The sequence below is a fragment of the Candoia aspera genome, chromosome 2 (genome assembly GCF_035149785.1).
Source record: "Candoia aspera isolate rCanAsp1 chromosome 2, rCanAsp1.hap2, whole genome shotgun sequence".
NCBI lineage: Eukaryota > Metazoa > Chordata > Lepidosauria > Squamata > Boidae > Candoia > Candoia aspera.
This window is the reverse complement of record NC_086154.1, coordinates 126,273,874-126,292,481: the sequence shown is the minus strand read 5'-3', so window position 1 is coordinate 126,292,481 and position 18,608 is coordinate 126,273,874. Positions and strand designations below refer to the sequence as shown.

General features: G+C 37.4%; 1 protein-coding gene across 4 annotated transcripts in view; it reads left to right on the top strand.

The window, feature by feature from the left end:
• RHOT1 (ras homolog family member T1) overlaps positions 1-18,608 on the top strand; it is a 47,445-nt gene that overhangs the window by 6,798 nt on the left and 22,039 nt on the right. For all 4 annotated transcript variants that reach the window (XM_063293573.1, XM_063293572.1, XM_063293570.1 and 1 more), the window contains exons 2-9: positions 2,302-2,360; positions 3,465-3,546; positions 7,593-7,636; positions 9,805-9,858; positions 11,438-11,490; positions 12,970-13,078; positions 13,993-14,094; positions 17,977-18,075. In XM_063293573.1, coding sequence (XP_063149643.1) covers positions 2,302-2,360; positions 3,465-3,546; positions 7,593-7,636; positions 9,805-9,858; positions 11,438-11,490; positions 12,970-13,078; positions 13,993-14,094; positions 17,977-18,075 — 602 coding nt within the window. The remainder of the gene's footprint in view (positions 1-2,301; positions 2,361-3,464; positions 3,547-7,592; positions 7,637-9,804; positions 9,859-11,437; positions 11,491-12,969; positions 13,079-13,992; positions 14,095-17,976; positions 18,076-18,608) is intronic.

The window sequence follows — 18,608 nt, the reverse complement described above, 5'->3', positions numbered from 1 at the left end:
TTCTAACTGTCAAACCCAGAAATCACAAGTTCATTTTTTTTTCTTTTTTCAGCAAAAAGTCCATAAGGGGTTTCCAGTCACTAATAAATGTAGTTGTTGATCTTTCTCTAAGCAAACAAGTTAATTTTGCCATCTCTGCTAGTTCCATCATCTCCAACAACCTTACCTCCATTGTGGTACTACAAGACTATCAGAGTCTTTCCATTTTTGAGCATGTAGTAGTCTCACAGCAGTGAACATAATATCAAAACATTTGCATTTTTTAAGGATTTTTCCCTGTTTAATACTGAAGATGTCTAAGAAACCTTTTGTGTAACTGTATCTTAAGGAACTTAACCAGTAGTAAGGAAAGAAACTTCTAGTCCCTCTGCTCACACTTTCAGGGTTTTTATTGTAGTTTAGTTTTGTGTGCAGGCTTAGTTTTGTTGAGTTTTTGAGAATGAAATCCTGATTTTGTGGAAAGGGGAGGAGCCTGTCAAGAAAGCAGTAATTTTCAGAGAAGAACCCAAATTCTAAGTGACAGGAAGGCAGCAGCTTCCCTGCCTTCCCAAAAAGTAAAGAAAGAAGTTTAAATACCACATACCACCATATTGCTCTGTGGAATAAAATCAATTAGTATAAGCTGAGCTGTTGTCTTAGAGAGTTAAAATAGAATCCGTGTAAAAAATGGTCAACCCAGATAACCAGAGCCACCTTTCCAGAAATAATGTTCCAAAATATTAATAAAAATAAAGTTTGCCTGACCTAAAATGGCAGTACTTTATTTTAAGAGCATGAGTGGCTCTTCTCTTTGCTTTCAGCCTAGGCATGATTTCCAAGATGTTGTGAAGCATTTTGAACCAAACATAGTACATTGTGCAGTACACTGTCTGCATAGTTTGACATTAATTAAAACATCAACCACATACGGCCTATGAGGCCTGTTCTTTCTCTACAAGAAAATATCCTGTTTGGTTGCCTCCTGCCAACTGAACTATTTCCATTAGCCCCAAAACTGGGAAGGTGATGGCTTCTGGATTAGGAAAAAAGAAAAATGCAGTAACAATTATATTTTGAAGAATATAACTGAAAAAGACCTTTCCAGTAGGACAGACGGAGGTAGATGGAACTAAAGGGGAGGAAACGTTCCAGATGGAGTGTCCTCTGAGGTCTTCACTTTTCTCACTCTTTTGGGGGATCCTTTCCCTAGACTTCAAGAATTTATATCCCATCCTTTTCCACTTAGATGACAACTTTAGCTTTAAATGACGTTGACATGTGCTATCTACCCTTCTTTGTTTCATGGTTAAATAGTCAGAATTCTGGACCATTACCTGGTGTATTTCTCCTGACACTTCTTAATTCAATCTCAGCAAATTTAATTTATAGTAAATACAATTTGTCTTTCATTCAAAAATATTAGCTATTAGCTGGTATAAATTTAAGTCCCATTTCCACAACATACACAGCCTATCCAGTCACTAACCTAGTCAGATTTCCTTAAAAATGGAAGTGGTGCACAATCACAAAAACTGGGCCAAAAGTTGCCATTTTGGAATTACATAGGCCCCAGCCCACTTTTCCTGCAATTCCATGAGCCTTTGAATCAGGAGAGTACCAATGAGACTTCCATAGATCATTAACCCTTTCTTGATGGACCTGGCAGCAGCAAGCATTGCTTGCCCACTACAGCCAGTTAATATTAATATTACTCATTTGGGTGTACTTATATCACATTTGACCAGGTAGAATTAATTTAACTCTGTGCACACTGGGTATGTTTTGGGCTATATTTGTCTCCCTGGAGATTAGTTGACTAGATCAGTTGACTGGTTATGATGTTCTCCAAATATTCTAATCTCTCCACAGCTGTTCTAGTTAAATGTGTTGTAGAAAGAAAGTCACAATCACTTGCTATCCTTGTGTATAATGATCAAGTAGTCTTCAAAATTTGGCATATAAGGTGATTCTCTGAAGTATCATTTGTTAAATTGTCAGAACTCTTTATTATGAGGGTGTTGTAGTTCTGATCTTGATAGAAGAGGAGCTGCAGTATATTCACGCAAGGGTATTTTTTCCTATTACTTAACCTATATTAAGATTTTCTTTAAAAAGAAATGAGAAAGTTTTATAGAAATCACCTATTTATTGTACTTGCCTTACCTTTGTATCTGTCGCTTCAAGGAAGCCTGACTCTTTTTTGATACGGATTTGCCTACAGCTTTATTGCTGGTCAGTGTACTGTCTCTGCCCCCCAACCCCCCAAAACAAAGAATCGCCTATAGAAATCTTTCATGAATGTTCATCTTCTCATTTTCACAGCCAGAGTTGGAAAGACATCACTTATTATGTCTCTTGTCAGTGAAGAATTTCCTGAAGAGGTAAGTTTCCATGTTATTTAATAAATTTGATTTTTAAAAATCCTTGTGCAATTAAATCTCAATTTGCTGAATCCTGATGTAACAGACTACACATACAGAAGACAGCATTCTTCTGTGAGTTACAACATTTGCTAATGCTGTTTGATGCAGATTGCATCATTGGCATTGTCTGTATAATGATGTCTTCACATAGATTGGGAAAATTATATACAATCACACTAATTACATACTTGTCAATATACCAGATGTTTGTTAATAACAGATACTCCTCCCCCTAGTTAATCTATTAGTGTTTCAATGTATTTTTAAAGCCCCTAGTAGAAACTCCAAATCATAAGCTCAGAGTCCAATGTGAGTAATTGCTTCTAAAAGTTTATATTTTATGTTCTCTTTCTTCTAGGTACACAAAAGAGTGATTTCTTTATAGGCTTTTAAAAAATTGTGACATAATGTAAATAAATTTGCATGTTTACCATATGCAAGTTATTCAGCACTTTAATCTCTAAGGCTCTTTTATTAATACCAAGGTTTCTCTGGGTTTAACAATAGATTTCAGTCACTAGCATGCAGTATTTTATTGCCATAATTTCCATTAGGCTAAAATATGCCAATATATGAGGCTGAGTATTGTGATGAATGACTTGTTAAAAATCATTGAAAGTTTGGAATGGAATGGATAGGCTCTAAGAGCTTCATTGTTACCCATTATGTTCAGTGAAAAAAATCAATAAGGATAAGGAATATAGTGTTCTAGCTGTTCACTGTCATTTCATATCATAACCTTAGTCATAGGATTCATTGATTAGAAAGCTGGGTAGCAGAAGTACTTGGAATTGTTAGAAATGGCAATTTATAGAGCAGTCATGAAATGAATTTGGAACGAATTGGATCTTTTATGATAATATACACAATATTGAATTTCCTTAATAGAGACTGGTGAAATCAAATGAGATGGCAAATGGTAAAAACTTGTTTTACTTAACTGGGTTTGGTGTCTAATGGGATATTATAGCTAGTTGCTCGGTTTTGTGCTATTATTAGTTACAGGCTTTGCAATTTATGTAATAATTCTGTATTTAAAACTTCTGTTTTTCATATACCGAGGTTCCTCCACGAGCTGAAGAAATCACTATCCCAGCTGATGTTACCCCAGAGAGAGTGCCAACCCATATAGTGGACTATTCAGGTAATGCCTCTGTTTTATGGTTTCTGGCTGCCCTGGGGATGGAGGTATCACAGAACAATTTGCCAGCTGCAGAAAGGAAGGATATGGGCAGTAGCATATAGCACTCCAAGGTTAATGTACCAAAAATCCTCTCTTCTGTCCATCCATACAAACTAGTGGTGCTTCTCCATCTTTATAGCTTACGCATCCTTCCCCTGATAACTGTGATTAAAAAATCAGTCTCTCTGCTCCTTCCTTAGTCCCACAAATGCATTAATAATCCTTTAGTCTTTCATAAAATAATGAATTGGTTACAAAGTCTGCTTCTGTTAAATGGAGCAATTTCCTCTGACATTTCCCCAATAGAGCCAGTACTCTGTGGCAGCTTGCTAAATATCGTAAAATAAATGAGATGGGGATTTTTTTTAGATAGGAAGATTATAGAGAAGATGCATGGCAGCTGACTTATGGTATAAAATGGCCAGCTGCTGGTCTGTCATCTGTTTGTAACTATAAAGCACTAGTTTAGGGTGCTAGTGTAAAGCTGATACAGAAATACATTGGGTTCTACCCAATGTTACCAGTAAAGTAGAGCTAGAATTGCCTGTTATATATTTATTTATTCATTCATTCATTCTTCAAATTTCTATCACCGCCCATCTCTCCCAAAAGGGGACTCTTGCATGCATACTACTGGAAGTGGTGCTTTATTGTGGGGAAGGGTAACCATCATAGATACGTTCTGTTGAATATTGATAAATATTCTCTGCTTTTCAGTCTGGAGGGTAATGCAAAATATGAGACATCAGAATTAATATTGATGTACCCATTTAGGCACCACTCAGCATGAAGACCAATCACATGGTGTTTTACTAGTTTTAAAAATAATGTGAAGGCTGAAGCTTGTGTGGTGGGAACCAGTGCTGCCAAGGCCTGACAGAACTATTGTGTAAACATGGAGCAGATACAGCTGGGGAAATAACGGCTAAAAATCCATTGACTTAAAAGGGTGAGAGACAAAGTCTAAAGATTCAAACCAAACTTTAGATTTGGTGCTTGCTTTTTGTGTTCTGTACGTATGTGACTTCTTGTGTATATGCAGTAAAGAACCTTATATAGAGGTATCAAGTCCTTGAAGTTTCTTTTATCTAGCACCTGAATGCTGGGTTGAATTTTTGGAAGAGTACAGATTTATAGCCTGAAGTCGTCTGAGACATTTGGGACCACCTCTTTCAAATAGAGTTGGCTCATCCTGTATGCTTGTCAGTGTTCCCCACACATGGGCAGTAAGGGGAGGGGGAAGCCCATATGCCATGTTTTTCTTTGGTGGCCCCCATCATGTGAAATAGCATTCTACCAGAGCTCTAGGAGTATCCACTCTCTAATCCTTTCATAAAGCTGTGAAGAAGGAGCTTTTTCAGAGGCCCTGAGGCCTAATTTTTGCTACTGTTGGTTGGGATTGGTGCCAGCATTGTTTTTGTGATTGATTGATTGCTATATTAAGTTATCTATTGATTACTCTTTTATGTTTAAGGTTTGTTGTTTGTTTTTAATTGTTTGCAAATTGCCAGGAGTTGATTCTAATTACTATGTTCTCGAAATATAATCCTGCCTCAGTGAAGATATTCACAGGTCCCATGGTTTTAAAGCCAGCCTAGTTAGGATTATGTGAAGCCTGAATCTCAGCTTTGAATGAGCCCAGCAGGCTATGAAATGGTGGCTCTGCAATTCTCAGTGCTTAGACTTTACCAGGTAATAGAGGTTTATAAAATTGTTATTGCTCCCTAAATACTACTTTACCAAGAATCATTTTCTTAGAAATGACTTTGTATTTTTTTTCTACTGACTTCATTTATGACAGATAGTAAACATGGAAAGTTCCCGTTTGTCAAATTACTTTTGAGATTAGAGTCAAGAAAAGAACTTGTTGAAGTTCTTTCCAGATCCTCACTCTCATACTTCTTTGTTGTGACATTTTGTTGTAAAACCTTGGTTTTACAGAGCTTGATTTAACAAATTATACATTTAACAAACAAAATTTTAATCCAGACTTCCCCCCAATTTAGCAGGTAGCTCAACCCCATTTAGTGGACAAGTCCTCCTGATCTGAATTCAGTGCAGACAATTGACATAATTTACATTATTGCACAATTTTGCTAATGATATAAAGGTATGCAAGTGATGCACATTGAAATTTAATGGACATTTGCGACTTCTGGGAAGATGGCCAACTGAACAGCCTCCCCGCGAGCTCAGCGGGCAGATCTGGCAGCGTGTGACTCTTTTGGGGGGCGCAGGGAGGCTTTTCCTGTTACCCTAGAGTGTTTTCATGGATAGAAAACACTTGGAATCACCCCATTTGTACTTCGGAATGTCACCTCGTAGCCTGACGATTGTCAACAGCGTTGGCGCTAATCTGGTTAGAGGAGACAGGAGATGGGGGATATCACCATTTTCCAGACCACGCTGCAGCCCCTTTGGGACACTAGGTTGAGCCTTTCTCACTCCTAAATCACCCCATTTATATATTTTTTAAGTTTCGTACCTCAAGAGAAACTCTCCACAGCAAGAAGAAACTAATGTCTTGGTGTTAAACATTGACGTTTATGGATTACTCTTAAAACCTTCCTTTAACTGCTGGCTTACTTCCCATTTAAAATTTAAGGAGGACTGAGAATAAATAAGCATCTCTCTGCTACTATTTTTGTATCTAACTTGAAGGATGTAACTTTTTCCTACATGTTTAATTTGATGTTTTGAGTTTTCAGCTTTCTGTTCACTTTCCTTGGATGCTGTATCTGCTGATTTGCATACTTTTCATTTTGTCAATATCATTCAATAGCGTCTGGAAGTCTTTCATGTACTTTAATATCTGTGCTGGAAAAGGTCAAAAGCCACTGGTCTGATATGCTTTTTCTGCTTATTCCTTCAGTGTTTTAGCCTTTCCTGCTTCATTTTAGACTAGTATTATGTCGGTCTTATATTCTGCACTATGCGTCTTAATTATAGCTTGAACAGTTAATAATAATAATAATAATAATAATAATAATAGAAATTTAATGGACATTTGCATTGAATAGATACTGCTTCTCTTCTGGGGTCCATTAAATCAGGGTTTTACAGTATTTTCCATTCTCTTTTTGATTATTTCCCAGTTTATGTGACTTTTTTGGGGAGGTTAGAACCTAAATAACAGCTGATCAAGGATTGTCTTATGTTGCACAACCAAAAAGAGTAACTTAATGACTTTATTTCTCCAATGCAGTGAAACTGTATGTTAAAATGATCTCATCATTTTCTCTGGCTCCAAAATGATGATGCTTACGTAGTCAAAATGATATCAGCTGAATATAAGAGGGACTTCTCAGCTGGCTTTTAGTGGGTTGATAACAGAAATTACAAGTGGAATAGCACATTAAGTGGTTTGAGAATGTTGGTTGATGAGATAACAGAAAGCCAGAATAGTATTTGGAAATTTATTTATTTTATACCCCACCTTTTATGCAGATGCTTAAGGTGGTTTGTAATGGAGCATCATGAAAATCCATGTTAACAATGAATATGACATTCCATACTAAAATACTTTATTGCAGATTTCATGTGATTTTAATTGATAGCAACATTTCTGTGGTTTTATGTATGTTCAGAGCTCTTTTCAAAAGCAATTGCCTAGTGCCTGACCAGTGTTACAAATTCCTTTGCAGTTCTGGGGAGCATCCATGTATGGTAGATAAACTGTAACCTGTAGAATTAGTTTCTGTAGCAAAAGTAGACGCAGATATAGTTAAAAAATTTAAAATGTGTTTGAGGAGAGAAAAGGCACTTTAACTTTAATGCTGTAGTGGACAAATATGTTCTGTTGCTGTTTGCATTCTTGCTTCACTTACTCATTTGTAAATAGCACGTACAAGGTGCAAAATAAAAATGAGTCTGCACTTGATAAAATGCCTTTTCAACCAAAAGCCTGATTAAGATTGGCAAACATTTTGTCTCTTACTTCTTAAGCATACTTACTGGAATTTCTTTGACCATTTAGATCAATAACTATAACATTCTTTTCTATGCAGAAACTGAGCAAAGTGATGAACAGCTCCATCATGAAATATCTCAGGTGAGTGGAATGTGTCTTCTGTCCTGAAATATTTGTGTTTTACCGGTCTTCTGTAACTTCATGCCCAGGTGAATTTCTTTCCGCAAGAAAGACTGTAATCATTCTGATTATTATGAAATCATTGTGGTGGTAAAAGATACCCTCCCCCCGTACACATGTGAGCTGCATTCACTACCAGATCTTTTAGATGCCAACTCCCCCCCCCCATATATGAACTGCTAAAGTGCCCTTGTAATAAAGCATTCACAGCAAGCCGGATTGACCCTGAGTGGCAACAGGGAGGAATCAGACCAGTGGCCCAGTAAACCAAATGGCTTATATTCATCTTATCTCACAGATAGTATAGCTGACATGCTGACTTAGTAGGAAGGGATAAATCCAGATGGGATTATCAACAGCATTGCAACGTTGTGCTGTGATTTCCACTGTGTCTGCCCTTTCCTTTGTCTTGACTTTGAAATGTAGTAGGCCAAATGTATATAAGCCCTGGTTCTGCTTTTCCTCAGGGCTACTCAGCAAGCTGCCAGTGCTTTGCTGGGAGCTCAGTGTACACAGTTTTTTTGTTTGCACACACAATACATTTATGTTGTATCTTCAAAGGGATTTGGTTGCTTTAGGTGAGCCAGGTTTTGGCCACATCATCATTTAAGGGACATGATTTATCTGAGTACTGATGTAGGAATGAGGAAGGCCTGTACAATGGCAAATTTACCCTCAGGCTGTAAAACACCCTCAGTCTCTGCCCTTTCCCGTTAGACCGTCAATTGAAATGTCTTAACTGGGGTGGGATGTTCAGTAATGTATATCCCTGCAGCTGTGTAGTTATCCAGAACAGGCACAGGTTTTCAAAGAAGCCAGAATGGTATGGAAAAAAACTTCAAGCAAAACATTTCCTATGAATTTATTTAGAAATTTTACATGTCCGTCCATCTTAAATACATAACCCTGGGTGACTAACAACAATTCACAAAAAATATACAATTAAACCTCAAAACACAAATACAAACTAAGTTAAAAATAACCATAGTACAATAGGCAGGCACCTTAATAAACCCGCAATGCGCCCATACCTGCGCTGGGCTCAACTAACATCTTAGTCCAGTGACTAAGGGAAGAAACAGGTCTTCCTGGCCTTCTGGAAGGCCAGGAAGGTTGGGACACTCCTGATCTTGGGGAAGCTATTCCATAGGGCAGGCACTATAACAGAAAAGGCACAGCTCCTAGGTCCCATCAGATGATGTTTTATAGAGGGGACCTGGAGCATGCCCACCTTATCAGATTTGCCGGGAAAACAGAAGTCCAGAAGTAACAGCCCTGTGCCAACCACCTTGATTCAAGGTGCTAACCACCTTGAATTATATCTTGACGTATACTGGGATCCAGTGCAGCGCACACAACAGCAGTGTAGCACAGGTACAAACCTTAGTGCACCCAGAACTGCGTGTGCCACTGCAGTCTGGATCAGCTGAAGGTTCTGAGTGTTTTTCAAGGGTATCACTGTGTAGAATACATTGCAGTAGTCCAGCTGGGAAGTGACTAAGGCATAAGTGGCCATGAGCAGCATCTCCTGGACTAGAATGGGCACAAGTGGCCTACAAGATGATTATTTTTTTAAGCAAGTGGATCTTTGTACTGATTTAATGAAGAATGAACTGAGTTCCACTTATGGAATGAAATTTTCCTACCTAACCTCTGTATACCCATCCCATAGAACAACAAGAGAGAATGTAATGGGGAAAAGATGGGGGAGAAATGTCCTTTGCACCTGCAGAAGGCTTTCTATTGAAATAATAGGCTGCTTTTTTCAGAAGTTGAAACTTTTACTGATAAATTTTGGTGGAAAAGTCAGTGAATTTTTTTGTGAGTACAATTCTCTTTGAAGCATATGATTCCACATCCTTGCAAATCCATTTATGATTTTTCTGGCCTATTCTAGGATTCACCAAACTATGTTCAAGTTTACAGTCTTTAAAAATATATGTATCTGTATTTTGATTCCAGTTGCCCACAGTACAAAATCCACAAGCAAATTGCTGGTTCGCAATTTTAATATCTCACATTTATTGAATATCAGAGGAAACGATCAAGTGGCCTTTCATAACGTCTTTTGAGATGTGTTCTAGGAAAACCTTAACAGTTATAAACCATTTGCTTCTTCTTTGTCCCAGGCGAATGTAATTTGCATAGTATATGCAGTTAACAACAAGAATTCAATTGATAAGGTATGGGGAAAGCACTTTTTACTTTTTCCACATATTAATATAGCATACTTCTTGTTCTTGAATATGTTTATTTTCAGGTATTAAGATTGCCTTTTTGAAAGATGTAATGAATTTGTCTTTGCTGAATTTTCTGTCAATCCAAAAGGATGTTTTCTTATTTAGTCCTGACAGGTGTGGCAGAATTGCATTGTTTTCTTAATAGTGTGTGGCCCTTTCACTTGTAATCAGTTAATGAAAGGGCATATTTTGCTTTTTTAATTTAACAGATTGAACATTCCAGATGAGAAAAGTAGAGATCCCATCTTTAAAAGAATTCAAACAAAGATTAAATGCCATGGAATGCAATTCTTTTTTTTTTAGTTTCCATAGAAGAGAATATGCATAGCTTAGGGCTGAACTGTGGAGTCCTGGATGCTCTCTGAGCTTGGTTGTTTGATTGCAGACGTTTCATTACCCAACTCGGTAACATCATCTGTGCGAGTGAGTGTGGGGTTTGCTCCCTGTTTATATACCATAGCTTGCCCTGCCAGTGTTGGTGGGGGTGTGGTTTTCTTCTTGGCAGTTCCTTGATTAAGGGTATCGTTTTTGCTTGTTTGTCTGGTATTTAGCTCTGCTTATCTGGGTGTTGGCTGCTGGAGAGGTTGTCTTTTGGCTTTCTTCTTAGCTTTTTGTTGCCTCTTTTGAATGGCATGTAAATATGGTTTATTTCTATGTGTCTGTTGATGGCTGATTTGTCTGAATGCCAAGCTTCCAGGAATTCTGTAGCGGTTTTGGATTTGGCTTAACACCAGACAAACCAGGGATTAACAACAGACAACCAATCAAGCAGAAAACAATATCTTAATCAAGGAGCTACCAAGGAGAAAACCACAACGCCACCAACGGGGGCAGGGCAATCTACTGTATATAAACAAGGAGCAAACCCCAGACTCATTTGCACAGATGATGTTATGTACTTGGGTAATGAAACGTCTGCAAGCAAACAACCAAGCTCAGCACCAAGGAGTCCACAGTTTTTTTAGTTTCTCTGATGCAATCTTGTGGTGTTTCTCCCAGAATAAATAAGTAACCTGTGTTATTAGTGTTGATACAATAAACTTTAGGCATGGAGTGAAAAAGTAGTTTGAATTCAGTGGATGTGGCATGTGGTAATTATGTCAGAATCTGTGAAAGATCCACTTATTTAATAAGTTGCACTCATTTTGGGGTGTGGGGTGGGGGAAGATTGGTCGTAGCATTAGTGGATATCTATGAGGAAGACGTGCAGTTCCTACAAAGCAGATTATGTATTTTCTGGGCATACAATTACACTGAATGGATTTTTTGTTCTGTTTTCACCTCTTATCTTTGACACTGGGATTTATCACTTCACAACTGTCAGTGAAGGAAAGCAAACTTAATTTTTGTACATCTGCCCAAAGGATTAGCTGGTGGTGTCCATTTGTTCGTACCCCTTGCACTCTCACTCCTCTTCAAACAAGTTTTAAGCATCCAGAAAGCAAATAGCAAAGTAGAAATATATAATGGAAAGAATAGTGTAGCCTAATTTTTTAAAATGAATATTGGTTTATTGCTTTAGGTAACAAGCCGATGGATCCCTCTCATCAGTGAAAGAACAGACAAAGACAGCAGGTGCACATTAAGATCATTTTAAGCTCAGATAGTTGAATAACCATGCCTACCTAAAGAGTATTATTGGAATTTAGGGTTAGTGCCCTAAAGAGGCTCCGCGATTTTATGAATTTACAAATATAAATTAAGAACTGTTAATACAGCCATCTTGGATTTTATATTTTATGTTTTATACTTATATGTATATCTACATTTGTATTTAAGTATGGTTTTTAGTGTATTTTAATTTGTATTTATTTTTAGTTTTATTGTAAACTGCCCAGAGTTGCTTTGTGCAAGATGGGCAGTGACGAAATTTGAAATATAAATACATACATACATACATACATACATACCAATTATAATTACATTTCAGAGGAAGATTATTGATAAGATCAAGGTATATTTCCTGGGCTTTTCATTAGCATGCTTACTGTTGTACTATTGGAAACTGCTTAGATTTCTGGAACTGAAGTTTAAAAAATAATTTTATTTATTTATGTTAGATTTTTGTCTAGCTTTTCATCCAGGAGCTAAAAGCAGTATACATAGCATTCCCTCCTCTAATTTTTCCCCACAACAATAACACTGTGAAGTTCATTGGGCTGAGAAAGGACGGTTGGCCCAGAGTCATCCAGGGAGCTTCCATAGCTGTGTGAGGGACTTAACTTAGATCTCCAGTCTAGTTCAATACCTTAACCCAGTGTTTCTCAACCTTGGCAACTTTAAGAGGTGTGGACTTCAACTCCCAGAATTCCCCAGCCAGCATGGCTGGCTGGAGAATTCTGAGAGCTGAAGTCTACATGTCTTAAAGTTGCCAAGGCTGAGAAACACCATCTTAACCACTATGCCCCACTGGCTGTAATTTGCATATGGTTTGGAAATAGTAAGTGAATTTGTCTACGGCACTGGGTAATTCAGTGAATATATGTAAAGTGTCTAGGTGGTAATCTAAATTATGAGATTCTTAACTTGCATTTGAAACATAATTGAAATGCTGCGTGGCATCCTTTTATGGTAAGGTACTTATAGTCATGGACACCCCCTGCCTCCCCCCAGGAGGCCAGAAGTTGTTACTAAACTGTGATTTCCATTTAAGGGAAAACCACTCCCCACATTTTAATGAACATATTAATTGTGCATAAGTAATTTAAATTAAGTTAACATGGCTTTTGTCCTAGCCATGCTTACTTATCAGAATGTAGCCCCTGCTATAGCAGTGAAAGATCAAATATAGCTTTCAAATCAGCCATATAACTGATTTGTTAAGTTAAAACTATTGTGTTATATGGCCAAAGAAAACCAGAATTTTCTATCTGACACATGCTTGATTTGCGAGATGTTCCTATCAATTCAGAAATTATCTTCCCTTTCTATAGTATTGGGGTCAGAATTACCAATATGAATAGCAAATAATAGTATTCCTTACTGTATGTTTATGAGCCATCTAATAGTTATTTTTTATTTTTCAATGTGAGAACTTCTAATTTTTTTTTCCAGGCTTCCTCTTATACTGGTAGGGAACAAATCAGATCTGGTTGAGTACAGTAGCATGGAAACCATCCTTCCCATCATGAACCAGTACACAGAGATTGAAACTTGTGTAGAGGTACTAAAAATGTGTTTGTGGGTATTCATAGTTGTTTAATGGAAATCAGAATTCTAGTTTTAAATAGCTCTGGGACTGCAGCGGTGAAGGGAGACGCATGCTGTACCAGCTAGGGGAATAGGGACTGTTGAGAAGTTGCATCTCTTCTGTCCTAGAAAATGCCAGGAGAACAAGAAGACCAGCTTGGCTTCAGCTATTGGTCAGAAAAAGGTACAGATACAAGGAGCTCCTTTTTCCCAGAATGAGTACTGCTCTGACTGGTAGTTTTTCCATGGACTATTGAATTGTGGGGAAGGACACACTGTCTTCTGTCATTTGCTATACAAATGAACAGTTGGGCCACCAATATCTTTTTATAACCCGGAGCAGCAAGAAAAGAAATCTGTTCCCAATTGAATACCAGTGTCATTTTTTAACCTACCATTCCTTTTTCCTTGAATGTTTTCTAGCTTGTAAGTCTGAGAGGTTGTTTTTTTTTAATGTAAGTTGCTTTGGGAAGGTATTTATTTGGAAAGTAAGATTAAAATATAATTAAGTGAAATAGTAATGATATATGTAACTGTTTTTACTGCTCAAGTGTTCCTGAAATCATTTTTCATGTTAATTAATTTCAAGGATTTGCATCTAAAAACAAAATTTAAGCAACTAAAACTAAAACTAAAACTGCTGCTTATGGAACAGTAAGATCAAGGTAACAGGCTTGAGAACTAAAACTTTACATACTAAACAAGATAAAAAGTTTAAACCATTTTGATATTAATACAAAAATAAACCTCTTCGATCATGACGCTGTTTGTTAAACAGAAGATTAAAATGCTTGGGTGAATAAACTTTTAATCTAATACCTATATATTAAGCCTTTTTCTTCCATATTGTGGTAAAGTATTCAAAATTGTTCTCAATTTTTTTTCTAGTGCTCAGCAAAGAATTTGAAGAATATATCTGAATTGTTTTATTATGCACAAAAAGCAGTTTTACACCCTACGGGGCCCCTCTATTGTCCAGAGGAAAAAGAGGTATATTGATACTTTTCTCCTATAAAATCCGTCTCGTCACTAATTTCCAGTCTTAAAAAGCTAAAAGAGACACCCAGAATATTCTGAAGTGATCTTTATAGCTTCTGGTTCTCAGCGTTTTGCCATTCTTTACTTTATTATCTGCAGTGTATTTAGAGAAAAAAATCCAAGATGGAAGCTTGAGTGCAATTTAAGGTAGAGAAATATAGTGGCTGGAATCAGATATACCATTTTAAGAAAATAGAAGTTAAATATCTTCACTGTTCCTTTCTTCTGGTCCTTCTCCAAGTTAGAAGGTTCAGAGTTGATGTGTCACCTATCTTCCTGTTTTTAGAGATTTGTTTGCAGTATTGTCCATGCACTCCCTAGTAGTCTACTTTCCCAAGCAGACAGAGATGTTATTGAAGATTACAAACTAATTATTCTACAAGCCTTCATTATGACGTTGACCCTCTCTTCGTTATTGCTGCTAAGGATTACATGACAGTTCATTCTCTTAATCAGTCGTTTTTATCCTGAACATCAAGCACCGTAATCAATTCACCGTCTTTGTAGAGATTAATCTTAAGAGGGCATTCCTGCTACTTCAGGGATGAAAGATTGTATGAGATAGATGATTTCCTAATAACTCTTGAGTAGTTTTCTTCGGTCATAACTAGCAGTACTGTCAAAATACTGGTTGTTTCCTGAAATACCCAAAAGGTTGACCCAGTGGCTAAGTCAGTGCATCATACTGAGCCATTATGTGATATATTTGGTGCTGGTTTAGCACATTGTGCATGCCAAGTTAATTGTGGTTTATTGAACCATGATTTAGCATGTTGTATAATCCTTGACAAAGATTTCTATCTCTCCTATTTGTAAAGGCTTGCCTAACTTCCTGATTTTCTACAAAATGGAAATAATGAAGTGACAGGGATGATGGCTTTTACAGTAATAGAGAAAAAAATGACAAGTTTCAGAATGAGTTAGAAGTTGTTTTAGGGCCTACTTAACAAAGAGATTTTCTAGCATTATGATCACACAGTACCAATATGTGTTGCTTTTCTGAGTGGCAAAGGCCATATTGCACACAGGCCCCTTGTGAAGGGGAAGTAGGAAACATACAATATTCCAACATGACTACTTCATGAATATTTGTGGATAAAAACTGAAAAAATGACTCCACATTGATTACAGATATTATAATGGATGTTCTCACAACTCCACTTTTTTCTTGTCAGTGTGGATACTTTTCAGCTTGTGCAGCCTAAGTATGTTGGCAAAATATTTGGAAGAGTGAGGCCTACTGCCTGCTCACTTGACATTTGCCTGTCCCGAAATCATCTTAGGGAGGATAGGGTGTCTGTAGTCAGAAAGAAGCAGTGGTTAGGACACTGCTAGGGGAGTTGACAAAGCTTGCTCATTTCAATAATTATCAGGGAGTCTTAGATTATCATTTTGGGTGATTAATTTCAGGTGATTCTGGATAAATCTAATTGATGCAGATTCTGTTCTTTCAGATTTTTGGTCTTGTTTTTGACTGAAACTGTCTTTGTTGCTGCAGTACGTGACTTAGAGCAATTTATTAGGGTCATATGTCTGTTGGGGTTTTTTTTACTTTTTTGCAGCTTTGGTTCTGTCAGTGTTTTGCTAGGATGCTATGCTACCTGAAGATGCCATTTCATTTTGGCTGTGTAATTTGGAGGCTAATGCCCAATTTTGTTCCCCGAAATTAGTACTTGGGAACAATGAAGTACTAAATGTTGGCTAACAAACAAGTTTAGATCAAGAGGGTTCAGTTTGTTTATGGCTGAGCTTGATTTGGATTTAGGTGTTTGGCTTCAAAAGACATGTGAGCTAATGCAGAAGGATTTGGGAATATTCCAGGACCCAGCTCCGCTGTAACAAAGATGGCTAGGAGCACTTTTTACTCTGTGATGTTGATAAACCAGTTAATAAAATGTGATTGGGATATATGTCAGCATAGTTTAGAAGAACCCAAGTTGGCTGTTATAACATATTGTAGCTGGGGCTGTTTAATGAAGACTGTTCGGAAACTTCAATTTTTTGTAATCTGTGGAAGTGAGCAATCTAACTGGAGCCTACAACTGGTACTTGTAACATCAGTATTGTGTCAGTTGCATTAGCTCCCTGTTTGCTTCTTGGCCCATTTCAGAGTATTTTTAAAACCTCTACTGGATTTCCATGTGAGTTCCCTTCTCTCACAAGTCAAGTCAGTGCACTTAGGTGATGAGGACTTTCACTGTGTCCCTCTAAGAATAAAGGTGATAAGCATGGGGCATTCTGGCTGTTGCATCTAGGCTCAAAACTCCACTTCCCATTTAAAGGTGAAGAATTATCTGATTTAACAGGCATTTAGGGCACAGGCTTAATTTCAATCTGTTGCACTTTTATTTTCTCCCTATGTTATTTTAATCTTTTGGCAGTTTTTTCTGCTATTCTCTGGTTTTTATTGTATTTTAGGAGAAACCATTTTAGATCATTTTAAATGAATAAAGGTTGGATATAACTGTCTAGAGCAAAATGTATATTTGTCAAATGTATGTAAATATTAATTTGATACTCTGGGCCACAGAGTATTCTGTGTAATCTGACAGTTTATTCTTTTCTGTTTATGTAGACTGTAAATTAAGAATAATCTTAAATGAAATCAATGGACTAATTTATAACTCAATGCTTAATAGATTTCTCCCTCATATAATGGCTACGTCTTATGTTGTGATGTTTTGAGGTATTTTGAGCTTGCAGATTGAGGGATGAGTTAGTGGTATTGGTTCCTATGCTTTAAGGAATCAGTGGATAGTAAATGTTGAAATTTAGCTATCATAGTTAGCCTTTAGGCAAGAAATGTCATATGCAAAAGAGGCTGAATTCAGGTACCTTATTTCTGCATGCTAATTTATGAATGACATTATGAGGCCAGTCTGGCAAAAACCCCAAAATAAAAAACAATCAGAACCACCTACCTTAAACTAAACATAATCTAGAAAATGTCACTTTTGAATTTTGAATTTTATTTCAGGATAGGTAAAGCTTTACAGTGCTTCAGAGGGGAAGACCCATTTCAGAGATGAAATCCAAAGCCCTGCATAATCTTAAATATTACAAACATGAGGTTTTGGGTAGTGAATACTAAGCTAGCTATCATTCTTGTTGAAACTTACTTTTATTATGCCCACAGTTCATCTGCATACTTCCCTTTCTTTCCACTCACACATCTCTTTGTGAATCTATATTGGGACTTTGTCAGCCACCCAGTACTTTGGAACACCACTAGCTTGAGCCCATAAGTGATCCATCCAGGAAAATCATTACCATCTCTGGCCCCAGATTGGCCTGTAAGATCCTCTATAGTTGCTTGGATATCACTGTCAAATCTAATGCCAGGATGTGATAGTGAATTCCTTGCCAGATTGGCCCCTAAGGTATCCTAGCTATTTAATTCAATCATAGGTTTCATTCTCCCAGGCATGACCATGCCAGCATTCAAGCTTCACCCCTTTATGTTCTTGGAGTAAGGATTAAGCATCAGACCAGGTTTGCTTTTTACTTTTTTTTTTTTAACTTAAGGCTTACTGGTAGATTATAAAATACTGTTTCTACTACATGAAGCTAAGCAGAACTGTCTGCAGTTGTGGGAATCATTTGTCAACACTTCCGAAACATACCAGATTTAGGAGGGCTAATCTACAGCATGTAAACAAAAATGTCTGTGGGTGTTTTGAAAGAAATAGGAAGGCAGCCTGTGTGAGAATATTTATTCAGATTCTTTTGGTTGGTTGTGTCTTGTGGAAACTGTAGAGTTTTTATGTTGAAGCAAAATATGGCAGGGAAAGAAAGTACAACAATCCCCACTCTTTGGTTTCCCTTAATCTGTAGATGAAACCTGCCTGTATAAAAGCCCTAACTCGGATCTTCCGAATTTCGGACCAAGATAATGATGGCACCCTGAATGATGCAGAACTCAACTTCTTTCAGGTATTCCTCCATTTTCTGCTGCGTTTCATCCTGAACTGTCCATTAAATCTCAAGAAAAATACCTCAGTTGGAGTCACTGCTGGTATTTTAATGTTTTAGCCATCAGAACCAGGACACTGTGTTCCCTGTAGAGGACTTTAATTGTGGTGGTGGTATGGGGTGAAGCTGCTGCAGAAAGGAAGGACGAAAATGCTGCAGCATTTCTGCTGTCATTCTCTCCTTTCAGAGAGATGGGAGCAACGAGCTTGTGTCTGCAAAACTACAGCAGTCCTTTATGACTGGACTTCTGTCTTCCATTCTTCCTAGAGAGAAGCAGGGGAAAATACCAACACTCTAAAGATTCCCCCCATTCCCCCCTATTCATTTTTTGCTGAGAGAGAGAGGAATAAGATGCCAGAATGTAGCCACTCTATATTACCAGCAGTGCTGTGGATTCTGTACTCAGAACTCTCTTGCAGAAGTGATGAAGTCCCCTAAGATGGTCAGACGCAACTGGCTTCTGCTTGGTTGCACGGCTGGCTGAGAAGCCACAA